The sequence below is a fragment of the Lithobates pipiens genome, unplaced genomic scaffold (genome assembly GCF_037356315.1).
Source record: "Lithobates pipiens isolate NorthernLeopardFrog02 unplaced genomic scaffold, aLitPip1_a1.2 Scaffold_8, whole genome shotgun sequence".
Taxonomy (NCBI): Eukaryota; Metazoa; Chordata; class Amphibia; order Anura; family Ranidae; genus Lithobates; species Lithobates pipiens.
Genome location: NW_027507903.1, coordinates 472,343,805 through 472,362,619, shown reverse-complemented (window position 1 = coordinate 472,362,619; position 18,815 = coordinate 472,343,805). Strand labels below are relative to the sequence as shown.

At 42.5% G+C, this 18,815-nt stretch overlaps 1 protein-coding gene across 4 annotated transcripts in view; it reads right to left on the bottom strand.

Annotated features, from left to right (window-relative positions):
• The window catches only part of PDE3A (phosphodiesterase 3A), a 307,110-nt gene that overhangs the window by 84,018 nt on the left and 204,277 nt on the right, over positions 1 to 18,815 (bottom strand). The window contains exon 1 of one of the 4 annotated variants that reach the window (XM_077468667.1): positions 11,362 to 11,514. The exons of the other annotated variants lie outside the window; for them this stretch is intronic. Within the exon in view, the coding sequence (XP_077324793.1) occupies positions 11,362 to 11,424 (63 nt within the window). The 5' untranslated portion in view covers positions 11,425 to 11,514. Of the gene's footprint in view, positions 1 to 11,361; positions 11,515 to 18,815 lie in introns of those variants that run through there. 4 annotated transcript variants of the gene reach the window in all.

The following is an 18,815-nucleotide window of genomic DNA, read 5'->3' as shown; positions in this document are numbered from 1 at the left end:
AATTTACTTTGTGGTGACAGGCAATGCCAGCCTTTAATAACACAGAATTATTGGCAATAAAGTTTTTTTTTTTTTTTTTTTAGCTCAAATAACTTTTTATTCAGACAAGTACCAGGGTACAAACATACATGAGGATGTAAATGGGAGAGAATTTCTGCCGGAATTCCACTCAAGCTGTCTTGCCTACACACGGTCACACCATTCTGACCACTGAGAAAGCGGTGACGTACAACACGTATGACAGAACTAGAAAAAGGAAGTTTGATAGCCAGTAGCCAATAGCTTCTGTCTCGTAGTTGAATCTGAGCTTGCGTGATTTTTTGAGCGTTGGAATTGCATACACGCGATCGTAAATTCCGAAAATTTAAAACATGCTCTCAAATTTTTGCTGGCGGGAATTCGGCCAGTTAAATTCTGATGGAGCATATACACGGTCACATTTTCCGATGAAAAGCTCTCATCGGTCTTTTGCTGGCCGAATTTCCGATCGCGTGTACGCGGCATGAGTGTCACTCACCTCCGCTCTTCTCCTTCTCTCTCTTTTCCACACCCGCTCCTTGTTCCATCAGTGTCACTCGTCTCCGCTCTTCCTCTTCTCTATTTCTACACCCGCTCCTTGTTCCATCAGTGTCACTCGTCTCCGCTCTTGTCTTTTTCTCTTTCTCAGATCTACATCATTCACATTTTATCCAAAACAAACATTTTACAAACTAACAATAAATATAAAAGTAATTCTTAAATAGAAATGTATAAAGCGTGTCTATTTAAGACACATAGACACATAGCTTTATGTGTGTCTATTTAAGAATTACTTATATTAACTGTTAGTTTTTAAAATGTCTGTTTTGGATAAAATGTGAAGTACATATGGACCGTTATTAATTTTTCAGCATCACAAATAATTCATAGCAAACAGGCTCTTGCACAAATCTCTCGACGCGTTTTCACTTTTCGAGTCAACGCTCGCTTCCTCAAGAGATTTGAGAACTCATAGATGTAGATCCACTAAAGTGACAAAAGCAAAACAAAAGCTTGACGTTGGTCCTAGTGCATGAATTGAGTGTGGTAAGGATATGCCAACTGGTCCACAGTGTCCTGGCTGGGAGTTGTGAGAAGGAACGACCAACCAAAGAGGATCACAGAACCCACATGGGAAGGGGAGGCAACACCGCCAAGGCAAATTGCACAGATGTGAAGTGCAAAGCCTCCCAGGGGGGCAGAGCAGCAATGACACTTATGCCTTGTACACACGGTCGGACATTCCGATGACAAAATCCATTGGATTTTTTCTGACGGATTTTGGCCCAAACTTGTCTTGCATACACACGGTCGCACAAAGTTGTCGGAAAATCCGATCAGTCAGAACATGGTGACGTACAACGCATACGACGGGACTATAAAAGGCCAGTAGCCAATAGCTTTCGTCTCGTAATTTATTCTGAGCACGCGTGGCACTTTGTCCGTCGGAATTGTCTACACGCGATCGGAATTTAAATGATCGGATTTTGTTGTGGGAAAATTTTAGATCCTGCTCTCAAACTTTGTGTGTCGGAAATTCCGACGGAAAAAGTCCGATGGAGCCCACACACGATTGGATTTTTCGACAAAGCGATCCGATCGCACATTTTCTGTCGGAAAGTCCAACTGTGTGTACAGGGCATTCGTAGCTGTGAAGAGGCTGCAGGAGATGAGCAGCACTGGATTGGAATAAAGAAGAAAGAAAGGTGAAAAGAGTTATGTAAAAAAAATGACAGTTGTTTATTATACACGCCAGTTCAGGTTTACAGGTTGAAAGAAGACATGTTTTGTAGTCTTGGGGAGGGCTGTATGTGGCTGATCGGCCTCTCTGTTCTCTATTGTTCTCCCTGAATAATGGCAGAACTGGGCCGGTGTCACTATTTATGAGATCTTTTATCAATATAATTAAAAATCAATTTAGCAGCGGTGAGACATGCGGTGCCTCATGCTGCTCGCACCTCGCTTTAAGCTGCTTCCTTTTCACAGGTATCGACTAAGGAATGAGGCAGCCAATCCTATCATTATTGTACTGTAAGTTGATGAAGGCTGAAATCTGATTGGCAGGTATGTTTGCTATACTCTTCCAGGTAAGAATACAGAGAAAAAGTCGCCTGGTAGCTCAGCAGCGGTAGAAGGAAGCGCAGAGCTCTTCTGGGAAGGACAGGACCACGTGGCCTCAGTAATAAAAGCCTCCTGTCTCCGAGCGGCCATTGAAGACCCATCTGGCATTCTCACTGACGTCAACCGGCAGAAAAACAACAAGAAAAGTCGCAGAGACACAAAACAGCTTTTGTAGCACCGGAGCTAAGCGTTCTCATTAGCGGAGGTAGGGCGGCCTGTCGGGGGGGGGGGGGGGACGACTCCCATCCCTCGTCTGCTCCTGAACAGATTTTCACGGCACCCCCAGAGATGGCAGCAACACACACCAACTGGATAATTTGTACTGTGCTCTGTGCACTATAAAGAATCGCCATTTCATTTTAATAAAATCTTAGTTTTCACAATTTTTCTTTCTTTCTTTGTTACATCTCATGCCGCATATCTTCTGCTGCCTCTTTACAGTAACTTCATATGTACATGCATTCCAGCAATGGCTGCATCACATTTATCAGGGTGGGTTTCCCCGATGGTGACAGCAGATGGCCACTTTTATGCCCCCGAACACACGATCGGACATTGATCGGACATTCCGACAACAAAATGGATTTTTTCCAACGGGTGTTGGCTCAAACTTGTCTCGCATACACACGGTCACACAAAGTTGGTCGGAAATTTGCGAATGTCAAGAATGCGGTGACGTACAACACGTACGACGAGCCGAGAAAAATGAAGTTCAATAGCCAGTGCGGCTCTTCTGCTTGATTCTGAGCATGCGTGGAAGTTTGTGAGTCAGAATTGTGTACACACGATCGGAATTTCCGACAGATTTTGTTTGTTGTTGGAAAATTTGAGATCCAGATCTCAAATTTTGTGTGACGGAAATTCCGATTGAAAATGACCGATGGAGCCTACACACGGTCGGAATTTCCGCCAAAAAGCTCCCATCGAACATTTTCCGTTGGAAAATCTGACCGTGTGTACGGGACATTAGTCTCCATCGGAAGCCTGAGTGACAAGGTGACAATGCTGAAGCACAATTGGAAGTCAGGGACAGAGCATTGTCACAGGAAGTGCCTGAACAAGGACTTTTATGGCAGGATCCCCAATGATTATTTTTTTATATGACATTTGAAATGACATTATTAATTTAAACACTATCTGCAATTTAAGTGATTGGGTTTTATTGCCAGTTTATTGCTATAATTTTTATGTTCTAAAAAGACATTTAAAAAAAGGTTTATTGCGCTAAAAATGCTAATCATATCTAAAGAACCAGCACCTTCCCCACCAATCCAACTGTTTCCTCTTCAACTGAAAAAAAAAACATTGCATGTATCCTAATTTTTGGCTGACCTGGGATTGGATGATGGAGCGAAGGGGATGTGGCCATCTTGGAGAAGATCTAGCTGTCAGTAGCTGTATATTTACTGACACACCGCAGCCTCTGGCAACCCCTAGGGAACAACTGAATTTATCAGGAGAGGACTGTCCCTGAGATCTGATTGGTTACTGCACATCTTAATATTACTCAATGAACAGCTTCATTGGTAGTTGATCATGGCAATTGATAAGAGTTGGCTGCAGTTTTGAAAATGAAGGACTGATCCTGACAGAAGTATTGGACCTGCTGTTACTGTCATTCTCATCCTTGATTCACTACTTCCCAGTTCACGGACTTGGAACACGGAATTCAGACTTCATTGACTGTATGCTCAGCCACTAAGTGGCCAGTGAGCATTTACTGAGCCCTTTTTTTTGCTGTATTTTATCAGCATATTAAACTTTGTTTTTTAAATTCTCGTGAGAGCAGTGAAATATAGAACAGAAGATAATCTTTCCCTATGGAAGGTGTCATCCTATCAGCCGACCACCTCCCTTCCCCTGCAGGCGTTCGATCTGTCAATTAATCACCACCCATCACCTGCGGACAGTGTCCATATTTCATCTATCCCATCCCTGAAAAAAGGTTTCCATTTACTTAGTTGGCCGACACCCTTCTACAGAAGGGTGCCACCTTCTGCAGAAGGTGTCCATCCTATAAGCTACCTGCCTTCCCTCCCACATGGTAGAAGTCCATCCATCCTATCAGCCTTCTCTCTGCAATGGAAGGTGTCCATCCTATCAGCCTGCCAATATTCCTCCCCATTAAAGGTGTCCATCTTCTCAGCTAGCTGACATCCCTCCACCACAGAGGGCGTCCCTCTCAGCAGCAGACCACCAACCCCCTTGCCAAGGGTGTCCATCTTCTCAAGCAGTCACCATCCCATCCCTACCTAGGGTTGCCACCTCATCCCTTTAAACCCAATATGAATTACACAGGTTCTGAGGCTAATTTAATGCAGATAAGGCACCAAGTGAGATTAATTACCACCTTAATCAGCCACAGAACCTGTGTGATTCATATGTGTTCAGGTTTAAAGGGATGAGGTGGCAACCCTATCCCCACTGAGGGTGTCCACCTTATCAGCTGCCTCATTCCTCCCCTACAGAAGGTGTCCATCTCAGCAGTCGGTCGCTGTTTGTCCGTGCAAGAGGTGTCCATCTTCTCAGCCAGTCTCCATCCCACCCCCAAAGAAGGTGTCCATCCAATCAGCTGGTCATCATCCCGCCTCCCCGGTAGGTGTCCATCCTGTCAGCCAGCTGCCACCCCCCCCCCTTGCATAAGGTGTCCATCTTCTGAGTCAGCCATCACCCTTCCTCCACAGAAGGTGTCAACCCTATCAGCTTACCACCATCTGTACTGCAAAATGCATCCATCTCTCAGCCAGCCATCACCCCTCCCCCACAGAAGGTGTCCATTCTGTCCGCTAGCCACCACCACCCCTGCAAAAGGTGTCCATCTTCTGAATCAGCCATCATCCCTTCCCCACAGAAGGTTTCCATCCTATCAGCCAGCCGCCATCACCCCTGCAAAATGTGTCTACCTCTCAGCCGGCCATCATCCCTCCCCCACAGAAGGTGTCAATCCAATCAGTTATCCCCACCCTCAAAATGTGTCCCCCTCTCAGCCAGCCACCATTCCCCCCCATAGAAGGAGTCCATCCTATCAGTTGGGTGCAGATACCTAAGAAATGCTCAGCGAATATTTGGAAAATGCAGGCTGATAAACACTTAGAAAATCGTAAATACGTCTGCTGGGGCTGATTAAAAAATCGAGTCGAGAGACTAATTGGTTTGATCTTGGCAGCCGTTTATACTGGAGAAAGAATTCACAAATCTTTTTATATAATACAGTATAGGAAATATGGAATACTAAACAGCAAACATGTTATAATAAGAGTTAAATGTAAAACCCCTAAATCCCTTGATGTCCCTGGTTCTCATGTGACCGCCGAAGATAATCGCTGTCTTCCTCCTTTATTCGTGCGCACAGAATTGTTTGCTTCTGTTCATAATTAAACACATTATCATTATCATCCACCAGATTCCTCTACAAAATAAACTTCATTACCAGAGCTCTTATCTGACCAGCCAATGTATCCACTTCTGCGTTATCCAGTGGGGCAGCTTTGCAGTGTTGACCACAGCCCCAGGGGCGAAACATGTCAGGTGTGTTGAAAGACAATACAGAAATAAAAGTGTGAGAAATACGAGGAAATCGAAAATAAAGTTCTGAACAGAGACAAGCTCACTCCAAGACTGATTATAGCTTAGTAGTGTAAAACAAAAAGACAGACTCAGCCCAGTCCTCTACATGGCATGGCCAGAAGGTGACACCACTACTTCCTGATGCAGCCTGCTCACTATCATACCTCACAACTTTTTGAGATGTGAATGAGGGACATCTATTAGCAAAAGTATGTAGGCACAGGACACACCCCCTTAAATGAGAATCATACAAAGAAAAATTATTTAAACTACTACTATTCCTTTATAAAGAAAAATGGTGCCATTTATATGCAACTATATAGATCAGGCCAAAATAAGGGACAAATGAGGAGGAAAGAGGGACAGAGGGTTCCAAATCAAGTCCTTTGAAATCAGGGACGGGACAGTTGGGAGCTATGCACTATGAATCGCGGAGTTGGGGTCTTCTTATCCTCTGTCCCTTCTGCAAGTGACCTGTGAACCTCCGTGTCAGCTCCTAGCACCTGAAACATGATAGTCTAGCAGATCTATTCTGAAATTTTCCAGTGATATTAGGGAGATTAATCATATTGCAACCGTTATACAGCCATTGGCTGAAATAAGTATATGGAGCTTCTTTTGTTCCTATCTGGAGTTCCCCTTTAATATGCCCACCAGCAATGGGGTGGCATGTGTGAAATTAATCATTCAGGGACTGCAGTCACTCAGCCATTACTCCAGGTCCCATCGGGTCACATCGCTGATTAAATTCAGTTGACGTCACGGACGCTGCCATCTGGGTCATCGGTGCTCGTTATTGTAACTATCCACACTCTAAAATCTTACGCCCGCAGTAACCCAATCGCTGCTGAAAGCCCTGGCCTCTGTGAGCCAGAGAGCCACCCTAATGTCCTGACACCTGAGGGGTTAATGTAATCCCACACAAATCCCCCTCTTCATCCACACAATTCACAAGCAGCTTAGGGCTCCATTACATATGATGTACCGAGGCAACTCAGTGGAGGGAAGAACTCCAGCAAAATACATTGAAAATAGATATATTCCTTCTTGCCAATGTGATTATCTATAATCAGTCATTATATTGGCTTGTCCCATACTAGCTGAAATCAGGGGTGGCTGTAAGCTGAGAGGTAGGAGCGTGGGCATGGTACAAGTTACATAGGTGGACTCAAGGTTGGGATGTCACGAATAGCCCAAAGAGAAGGCAGTGGGTGGAAGAAGGTCATCAAGCAAAGATGCCAAACTGCGCCTCCCCCAAAATGTACACGACCAGTTGCCTTCTGCAACTGGGATCCAATTCCCACCTGCCGCCATGTTTGTCTCAGCATCAGCTCCGGGTCCACCAATCAGATTTCACGTGGACCTGGAATTGTACAGTGACATTGTGGGATCCTCCTGCTGTATGCGCTCTGCCTCTGCTGGTCTTCTTGAGCTGAATAGCATCTGAGCACAGAAGTTAGGAGTGCGTTATGTACAAAGTGCAGGGGTTAGGAATGTGTAACATAGAGAGTTCAAGGGTAAGAAATGTGCGGAACACTGTGCATAGTTACTAAGATGCAGAACTCTATTTGCCCACAAGATGACAGCATTCAGCACTTTGCCTTGCCATAGCCTTAAAATGGTATTAAAGGTTTGGCTTTTAAAAAAATTAAAAATAACAAACATGTTATACTTACATGCTCTGAGCGGTGGTTTTGCACAGAGAAACTTCGATCCTTCACCTCTCAGGTTCCGCTCCTGGCTCCTCCCCCTTGGCCAGTGCCCCAATAGCAAGCCGCTTGCCACGGGGGGTACTGGTGTGTGCTTACTCCCGAGTCCTGCTCTTTGCGTCCATAAGACAAAAAGAGCTGCGGCCCTTTCCCCCGCTCTCTCCTCATTGGCTCACTGGCTGTGACTGACAGCAGTGGGAGCCAATAGCTTCTGCTGCTGTCTCAGCCAATGAGGAGAGGGAGTTCTGGGACAGCCAAGGCTCTTGTGCACCTCACTGGATCGGGAGGGTGCTCAGGTGATTATTAGGGGGGCTGTGTTTTTTTTTACCTTCGTGCTGCATACAATGCGTGTGAAAACCTTCAGCCTTTACATGTGACCCAAAGAAAATGAGACGTGAGCCACTTGGATTTAGGAGGGGTACAAGCCCTCACTGCTGTGAGTGTTGGCTTGGGAGGGAGCTCATCCCAGCACATTATAATCGGTATCTTTTTCAGAACTGTTGCAGGAAAGCTAGGTGAGAGGGTCATATACAAGTTGTCCCATAAGGAGGGAAGAGCCCCAGACATGCAGAGAGGCATTTCCAGACAGCGCCAGTGTTTTATAGGCACTCAGCAAAGTGTTTCTGGATCGTCCAGAAAGGCGTCCAGAGATCTTCAAGAAGACCTTCCAAACAGAACTGAAACCTATAAAATTATAGAAAAAATGTATTATCTTCTCTATAAGAAGGCTGTGGAAGTGTGATTACATGGTGAACGTTATGAAAATGCTGCATGTGCAACTAAAGTAAGGCCGACCATACAAGGTTCGAATCTCTGTCAGTTCAGCAGGAACCGGCCAAGATTCAAACCATTTATGGGCAGGCTGAATGTACCAGATTGATCAAATCGATCAACTTGGGTAGAACCAGCCTGACTGATTAGCTTGCGATTATCGCAAGTGGCTGCTATAGCTTCTAGCGATAATCACGGGAAGCTGTCCTCGCCGAGAGAAGACAATGGCCCAACAGGAGGGTTTGCCGCATTAACAATGTCTGTGTTGATGGGGGAATCGGTCAAATTTTCTTCCTGCAACCCATGGTTGCTGGAAAGAAATTTGCTCCATGTATAGCCGGCCTAAGACTGAACTGCCAGCAGTAAGACGGGACCACAATACCAGAGGATTAAAGTAGGACTGCACTACTAGAGGTTTAAGATAGGACCACACTACTAGGGGTTTAAAGTATGACTGCACTACCAGGGGATCAAAGTAGGACTGCAGTATCTGACTAATAACGTAAGACTGCACTACTTGAGGTTTACTTCCAGGACCTTACTATCAGAGGACTCAGTAGGATCGCACTACTAGAGGATTTAAGTAGGACCACACTACCAAGAGAATTAAAGTCAGACTAAACTACTGGAGGATAAAAGTAAAACTAAACAATCAGTGGAACTAAAAGCAAAGATTTGTTTTTAATCTTGGAAAGTGTAAGGGAGGGCTATAACCCCTGTGAGTGAGTGCAATACAAGGTTGTCACCAGAACAAGTGTCTTTCACTTCTACTTTTGTTGATAATGGTAAACAGGACAAATAATGGTTCTACTTCAAAGCTGAAGTACGACCATACTAGGAGAGGATTAAAGTAGGACCTAACTATCAGAGGATTGAGATAGTACCATACTACCAGAGGTTTGAAATATGACCCACTACCAGAGGATTGAAGTGGGACCACACTACCAAAGGACTGAAGTAAGAACATACTACCAGAGGACTGAACTATGACCCACTACCAGAGGACTGAAGTGGGGCCATACAACCAGAGGACTGAAGTAGGACCATACTACCAGAGGATTGAAGTAGGGCCATACTACCATAGGACTGAAGTAGGGCCATACTATCAGGGGTTTAAAGTAGGCCCATACTACCAGAGGACTGAAGTAGGACCATACTATCAGAGGATTGAAGTAGGACCATAATTCCAGAGAATTGAAGTAGGACCATAATTCCAGAGAATTGAAGTAGGACCATAATACCAGAGGATTGAAGTAGGACCATACTACCAGAGGATTGAAGCAGGACCATACTATCAGAGGACTGAAGTAGGACCATAATACAAGAGAATTGAAGTACGACCATATTACCAGAAAAATTTAAGTAGGACCACACTACCAGAGGATTCATTAAGGACTGCACTACCAGAGGATTTAATTGGGATCGCACTACAGGAGGATTCATGTAGGACCACATTACCAGAGGACTGAATTAGGACTACACTATCAGAGGATTCAAGCAGAACCTAACTTCAAGAGCATTAAGGTAGGACTGCACTACCAGAGGAAAAAAAGTAAGACTAAACTGTTAAAAGATTTAACTAAGACTGCACTACCAGGGAGCCCAATAAAGCAATATGACTTCCACATACACGTAAAGCCTCTGAGATCTTAGTATTTATCATTATTTTACAAGTCAGTGGTAAATGTGGTTGTTTTTCCAAGTAGACAATAATGAGAGTGATGGAATTTCATTTCAGAAACCAGATAAAGTAATGTTTGTTTATGACACTGAGCACAAAACAAACTACTAGGGTTTACAACTGCTTTAAAGCCGTATCAAACCCAAAACCAAGAATGTAAGGATTGCAGCTTACCAATCAGTTGTGGTGGCTGTATTCGTTTTCTTCTGATTTCACCTGGTGATCTGGCTAGTAACACACCTCCTGTATTAGAATGCCCCCACTCTGGATAAAAGAGCATGGGGGAACATTTGGACAGCAACGTTATCAGTCTAGGGGGAGGGGAGAGTTTAATGTACTAACAGATATAAATACACTAACAAATTGAAGCCATACTCCAGCTAATACTTTATAAGCACTTACAGCAAACTGTTTTTTTTTCCCCTTTTAGGATAAAGGTTTTACATAAATAAAATTGTAAGCAACCCTGTCAGTGGGAAGTGGTTTGTTTCAATCCTCTACCTGCTACATCTGCAGGGCAGCTTGTTCTGTTCAAAAACAACAGCCTTACTGGCCAGATAATTAAATAAAAATTGAAGAAAGAAAGCCTAAAAAAAAACAAAAAAAAAAAACAAATGTAGCCACACATCTAAGAAATAGGCTGCAATATAATACATGTTTTCTTTTGAATTTAATATGGCTTTCAATATTTTTTTGAATTTTCATATTATTTTAAATTATTTTAAGTAATGTCAAACATAATTGCTTAATGACATAATAATAATTTGGCAGTTCTGTGAAGCCATGCTTGTGGGGGGGCAAAAATCCCAGCTCTGTATACATGAAATTTTTATATTTTACTGGATTCTGAGGGCAGCAGTCTGATAACTAATCAATATTGTTACACGATCATCTATTTATTATTTTATGACCTTCCTAGTGTAAAACCTTATCAAGGCAAACATAGTACAAACATTATCCTGCGTTTGTCCTAGGTGCAAACCTAGAAAACATTATGTATAAAATGTATGATATATATATATATATATATATATATATATATATATATATATATATATATATATATATATAGATAGATAGATAGATAGATAGATAGATATAATTTATATATATAATTTATAGATTTGCATCTAAGACTTACCCAGGATACCATTTTATTTTTTATATATATATATATATATATATATATGTGTGAAATATAAAATGTTATCCTGGGTAAGTCTTAGATGCAAATCTATAAATTACTATGTATAATAAATTATGTAATACATATATGAATAAAATGTTATTCTGGGCACGTCTTAGATGCAGACATTACTAAGTAAAAAGACCCCCCCCCCCCCCCCCACCATGTGTAATTTTATACTTGGGGAAGTGTTGATATTTCAGAGGGATACAGAAAATAATCATAAAACTGAAAATATAAAATAACTGACATGTTGATATTGGCAGGAAAATTTCTCCCGTCAATCCCTCTGAGCCTGAACGGTCTACCTGATCGACAAACGGGAAAGTCTCCCTCCTCCGCTTGAGGTGGCGCGCGGTCCTCCAGCTCATCCTGAACGGCGCTGGCGTACGATTCAGCCCTCTGGACTCATGGATTTAGACGGAGACGTTTTCCAGGTTGGCAGCCCTGCCGGCTTCCTGCACTAATGAGGAGCAGAAGGACTTCAAACAGAGTGCAAGGTACCGACCCCAGCGAATCTCCAGTGATTCAGCCGCAGCATCGAAGTAGGTGGACAGCACAGGAAGTATTTAATCTTAAAATAACGGTTGCTTAGGAACGGGAGGGTAAAGTGCACTACCTCCGTCCTGAAGAGCAGCAGACGGCCTCTTCTCCCTCTCAATTCTATTAAACGGGCCACAATGAGCGATTGTTTCACCCTTTACAGACGGTGGATGACCGAACGCCGCTTCTCCCCGGACTCCCCTCTGAGTTCATTCTGTGCCCGTTCCAGAGCGTTGGCTGCTTATACCTGGCAACAGCTGATAATTTAATACGGACGTAATTAAAAGTTTATGATATGGAAATTCAGGAAGGCAAAGATTTCAGCTCCCAGAATTGGTTTCCGATGACAGAAAGAAAAGATTTTTTATTATTAAAGTGTATCTACAGGCAGCCGGGAATTTGTCATTAAGCGGCGGGAGTACAGTGTGTACAAATAGCTGGGCGACCGGGCATCGTGATTGATGTGGATTACCTCGCTGGATGCCGTGATTTACGCTGAATGTACTTCTGGGGATGTTAAAAATGTTATTTTAAAATACAGTAAGTATATTTGTATTTTATTTAAATAAAAGGATTTTTAATTTGGTGTTGCTGTTTTTTTTTAACTCTTTGTGGGAATGGGTATCAGTGTTCCCTTGTACGTGTTCCACTGGTAGGGGCAGATATCTGGCTGTACCCCTGCTACAAAGAGGGCTTCCAGGTTTCACTATAAGCCTCCCCCCCCCCATTTTACTACTACCCCCACCTCCTTTTTGGAGCACTTGGAGTTGAGGAGGCGGTCCTTGCCCCTCAAAGTTGAGATAAGGGTGCTTTGCAGATGGACGGGGGGCTTTGCTGCCCGTTTTGTATGATACCCCCTAGGTACCCCCTGAAGGCATGTAGTCTGGTATGGTACAGGAAAAGAGCAAGGCATCCCAGGCTGCATGCCTAGAGAAGGCTTTGGTTGGAAGTGAATGTAAACCTCAGACATGAAATATGAAAAAAAAACACATCCCTCTCAATCCAGAGCATTAAAGTGGTTGTAAACCCTTACATTATTATTATACAGGATTTATATAGCACCAACAGTTTGTGCAGAGCTTTACAACATAGGGGCAGACACTACACTTACAATACAATTCAATACAGGAGGGATCAGAGGGCCCTGCTCCTTCGAGATTACAATCTAGAACAATGATTCTCAACCAGGGTTCAGTGGAAACCTAGGGTTCCTCCAGACGTTGCTAGGGGTTCCTTCAGCATTGGGCAATTTCTGCCTATCGGATAAGTTCCCACTCACACCATTGATCTTTTTAGCTATCTGTAAGGAGGTAATTCTTCCCAATGACCACAAGTGTAAGGACCATTCTTCCCACTGACCATCACACTAATGTATCATGAGTTGTAGATTTTTTTTAGGGGGGTTCCTCGAGACCGGAGAACTATTTCAGGGGTTTCTCTGTGTTGAAAAGGTTGAGAAAGGCTGATCTAGAACATACCGTGATTCTAAAGGGCCGGTTCTAAAGGGCCCGTGCCGTGACGTCACGCAACTCCATGGCCCCCGGAAGGAAGAGGAGTGAAGATGGACGGGGCCACCAGTGGGGACCTCAGGGAAATTGTTTGCAGGTAAGTGCAACATAATGGTCTAGTATGCGATGGCTACTAGCCCATTATGCTTTTACTTTGCAGGGGGGAAAAAAGGAATTAAAACCCATTAGGGTTTACTTCCTCTTTAATGCCGTGTACACACGACCGCACTTTATGGCAGACTAGGTCCGACGGTCTTCCCGATGGACTTTCGGCAGAGTTCCGACAGACTTTCCGACTAAGTCTGTTCAAAAGTCTGTACGTCTTGAGCGTGATGACGTAAGACGGGACTAAAAAAGGAAGTTCAATAGCCAGTAGCCAATAGCTTCCCTTGCGTCGCATTTGGTCCATCGGACCAGCATACAGACGAATAGTTTTCCCAATAGGAATTGAGTCCGTCGGACAGATTTGAACATAAACATGTTCTATTTGTAGGTCCGTCAGATATTTTTTTATGAAAAACTATCGGATTAGCCCACACAATTTTGTCCGACGGACTGATTCTGTCGGACCTAGTCTGCCGGAAAGTCCGGTCGTGTGTACATGGCATAAGTGTAATTTCTGTCTGCTGCCAAGTTCCCCTATTATATGCATGAGCCACTTCTGACAAGTTCTCCTGATACCAAGAGAAAAGAACGTGACAGGGGAGGGAGCTCCAGCACACAGCCTGCGATTGACAGCCTCAGCTTTGTTGTTTTGTGTCTCTTTCCTCCAGTCAGATCTCAGTTTCATTTCCTATCCCTGCCCCCTGCTTTCTGAAGCTCCGACAAGCAATATACTGTACATTCTGCAGTATTAACGACTGTAGAGAAGTGAAGACTGCAGATAAACAAGTTCAACTTATGTAGGAGGATTTGTTTCATCTCAGTGTATCACCTGAGGCCAGTCACTTCGCTGGGTATATTGATGGTTGTTAATTAGTACATACTGCACAGCTGTGAGGGTTTTTCTGAGTAATTTTGGTGACAATACATTGGCAAATTTTAAATCAGCCCTGTTCCACTTTATATTTTAACAATGTAAATACTATTTACTAAATAGATCCATACATGTGTAATTATATTCACATAATTACTGCTATGCACTTAATTTATGCACGCTGTGCAACTTTTAGCAAATTTTTTTGCTCAAAATCGCAGATGTTTAGTCCTAGCTTTTCAAAACTGAATCTGCAACATTCAGGACAAATGCAATGTTTTACTGAACACGAACAGCAACCATACCAGTACTGCACTTCTTCCCCTAGGGTTATAAGAATTATTAGGAGATTCGCATATCTGCCCGAGGACCGGCGCTTTCATGTCGACAGGCACTTGATGAGTGACGTCATTCCACCTATGTCAGTACATCCTGTACGCGGGTGGGTCGGGGTGGCGCATCTTTTTTAAACTGTGGTGCTTTTATTGATCTTGGCTGGGAAAGGTCATAGACTGAGGACATTGTAAGTATTTACTCCAAATTACCATCCACTGTCACCGAAGCCACCAAAATATATATACACTTTAATGAAGGCTTTTAGCATGACTCTCATTTTGTAGACTTCACCTATACTATTAGCAAAGGAATATCCCTGAAGAAGGAGTTAAACTGCTCCGAAACGCGTTGGATATGTTGATGCAGCTGTTTCAAAAATATTGAACAATTGTTATGTGAATATAGGATGTGGTAATATATACCTCTTTTTATTGTGTATTGTATTTTTTGATAATCATATGCTTTTTACTCTGTAAAATGAAACTTTTAAATGTAATACCAACCTCTGTTACTCTCTTATGCCTTTAAGATCCCATTGTATAGAGGGGGAAACTATGTCTTTCCACTTTTCCCCAAAGGTGACACTCACTGTACTGTATCTATGGAGGAGCAACATTGTCATCCTACAAATGGACTACAGAATAGTCCCTCCCCCCCATCCTAAGTTCCACAACAAAGATGGAAGGTATTTTGTAGTTTATAGAGAGCTGGAAGCAATGCAATTGATAAAGGTGCCACACAGGCAAAATGCACAAGGAGTTATCTACTTCCAATATTTCTGGCAGGATCAACAAGTGTTTTTTGCAATTCTTAAAAAGTTATAGCAAAGTACTTAAAGTAGTAGTAAAGTCTGTATTTACAGTATACTTGTACATACAAGTAAGTTTACAATCAAGCTTTTCATCCAATGAGGAACATCGTCAGGGGCGAAACGTGGAGGGTGGAGTCTGGGATCTGACATTGCTACACTACACGCGCTGACCACGGCCATCTTGCTGGTTGGAAACACTGGTTTGTTTGTAGATTTGATATGCTCATTTTTATCTTATGAAATGTGAGTATTTTGGAATACTTTTTGGAATAAATGTACTTTTGATTCAACATACTGCACCATGAGGAGTTGCTTTCTTTTATTTAATGCATGAACCTGTGGATCCAATACACGTGAGGGTTCTACAGGATCTGGCTGTCTGCTATCTGTAGTGGGGTCATGACCACATTGTGGTTATATCATGCTTGTTTGGCCACCTATAATCCAGTGGTCCACTGCTTTCGGTAAGAGGCCTGGTGTGTTGATGTTCATTGGGGGATATTTCTACTCACCTTAGTCTGTGATATTTACACCTTGGGTGATTCCAGTTAAAGAATATGGACTCTTTTTTTGTTAATATCAGTGGACTTTAATGAATTTTAGCGCTGCATATACCCCCATTTTTAATATGCCATGCATACTAGTACATTATGTAAAAAAAACTGCAGGGGACCCATTTATTTATTTTGCCGGTTTACTGCTGCTTTAAAGGGTATATTTAAAGATGAATTCCAAGTAAGGATATTTTATCCTTACCTGGAAGGATCCATCTTGGACCAATGAACTATACATAGAACTATACATATATCATACTTAGCTGATGCCCCTGGAAGCTGGAAGTCACTGAACTAGACATAGCTACTCCAGGGATCTCCATTTGTGCCGGGTCCAACGCTAAGCAGATGGATTCCGAATACAGGTGGTAATTTGTTCAGCGGTCCATTCAGAGACTGCTGTGCATTTTCTAAATTAATGCAAAGAGTTCACTGATTGGATGAAGTGGAAAAGTAAGGCAGTGACATCTTACATTGTTTCTTCGATTTTTTGGGGATAGACAATTTTGGGTTGCAGTGGCAAACTCTGTAAATTTGTCCAATAGGTCAACTCCAGTAATCTACATTTAGAAAATTTTGATTCACCTGAAAGGATCATAATCAGCCAGATTAGTCTCTATACACTCCTTCACAGTGTGATCTTATGGGAAATTCACATAACATCCCATTTTTGCAGCTATGCAAAAGTCACCTATTCTGATGACAACTGTCCAGGAGGGGAATTCCCTCACTTCCTGTTGTATCCCTAGGGCAGGAAGTAAAGGGAAATCTCGCCAATGGGACATAGACCACAAAACACAAACTCCAAAAGAGGTTCCAGCTCTCCCATACTCCAGCTAAAAACTAAAAAAAGTTGGCTTTGAATATCATTTACAAAAAAAAAAAAAAAAAGATTCAACTTCCTGCTAAGTGTCTAATGCTTTGCCATAGACTTCTATGGAGACTTTGAAAATGTGGTGAAGCACCACTAAAGTGACATGGGGTATCATTTTTGAAGCACAGCCAAAGCAAAGCAAACACAACGTGTGAACAGGACTGTAAGCTAACAATTTTATTTAGTGACAGCTGCTTTTATTGGCATTCAAAGTGCTTTAACCGCTTGGTGACTGTATAACTTACATATATGGCGGCAAGGTGGATCTCCTGCGCAGCATGCCACTGGCGACCCGCTCCTGCTGTGATTACACACAGTGGGAGCTGATCTGCAGGTGCCTTGGACTTGATGTCCGCCAGCACCTGCCAATCATTAGGCAGAGAACCAGAACGGCAATCTGCCTATGTAAACAAGGCAGATTGTCATTCTGTCAAAAGGGAAAGCATTGATCCTGTGTTCCTGTAAAGCAGGAACATGGATCAGTGCCTTCCCCTAGTAAAAGCACCTCCCACACAGTACACAAACACTGGCTAGGAACACAGTTAACCCTTTGATCGCCCATGATTTTAACCACTTCCCAGCCAGTGTCATTAGTACAGTGGCAGTGCATATGTTTTTAGCACTGATCACTGTATTAGTGTCACTGGTCCCCAAAAAGTATCAAAAGTGTCAGTTAGTGTCCAATTTGTCTGCCACAATATCGCAGTCCTGCTATAAGTTGCTGATCACTGCCATTAATAGAAAAAATAAATAAATAAGAATTCCATAAATATATCCCATAGTTTGTAGACACTATACCTTTTGTGCACACCAATCAATATACGCCTACTGAAATTTTTTATACCAAACTATGTAGCAGAATATATATTGGCCTAAATTGATGAAGAAATTAATGATTTTACATATTTTTTATTGGATATATTCTATAGCAAAAAGTAAAAAAAGGTTTTTTGTTTTTCAAAATTGACGGCCTTTTTTTTTTGTTGAAAGCACAAAAAATAAAAAAAGCAGAGGTCATCAGATACCACCAAAAGAAAGCTCTATTTTTGGGGAAAAAATAACATACATTTTATTTGGGTGCAGCATTGCACGACAGTCAGTTAAAGTAATGCAGTGCTGTATCGCAAAAAATGTCCTGGAAAATGATAGAATTAAAAAAAAATGTTTTTTTTTTTAAATATTTTACAAACTGTCACCAGTGCAGTACAGCATCATCATATAACTGGTGTGGTGGTGATCAGGGACACTGACTGGTGACAGTATGTTAAAAAAAAAAAAGTAATCTTTTTTTTTATTTTTTATTTTTTTTATGCAATTTTTTTTTACATACAGTGGCCAGAGCAATACAGTGTTACCATAGTAATACTGTACTACTCTGGGGAGGTAATCAGGTTGTTGTTTTTTGTACACACTATGGTTGCTTATAACTGTGAACTATGTCTACTATTGTGATTAACTGTGATCGGCCACAGTTAATCACATGGTACAGATAGTTTGTGAATGGCCCTGTCTGTACCATGTGATGACTGTGACCAATCACAGAGCTCATCATAATAGTACACAATGTAAGGCATGTAACAAAGCCTTTCATTGTGTACAACTGTCATGTGGCCTGCTGTGATTGGCCACAGCTGTCACATGGTACCCACAGCAGGACGGTACAGTGATCTTTCATCAGCTGTGTCGGGTGGACATGGCAGATGACAAATCACGCTAAAGCATGGCTAATGGGGTACACGCAAGACGATATCCCGGGAGGCCGACATATGACGTCCTCCCAGACAGCAGTGCCTGCAGCAGACTGATGACATCATCTCACCCTAGGCAAAGTCATTAGACTACAGTTGAAGGAAAGCTTTTTTAATGATAAAAGGTGGCGCTTGGAAAATTATACTGTTGCCTTATATTGTGCCATGTCGAGATGTAATCATGCAGACTTGTACAGTTACTGACAGGTCTATATAAGGAGGGGTACAGCTCGGACACCATTTTTTTCCTCTGCTGCTTCACTATATGGCTGTAATTAGCACCTACAACAATCTCAGCTAAAGCTCATTTCCCTGTAATGAATGCAGCACCGCAAGCAGGTGATCGGCTTATCACGAAGAAATCATTTTTTCAGATCTGTGAAAAGTACGTGGCACACTGCGGGTTCTCAGA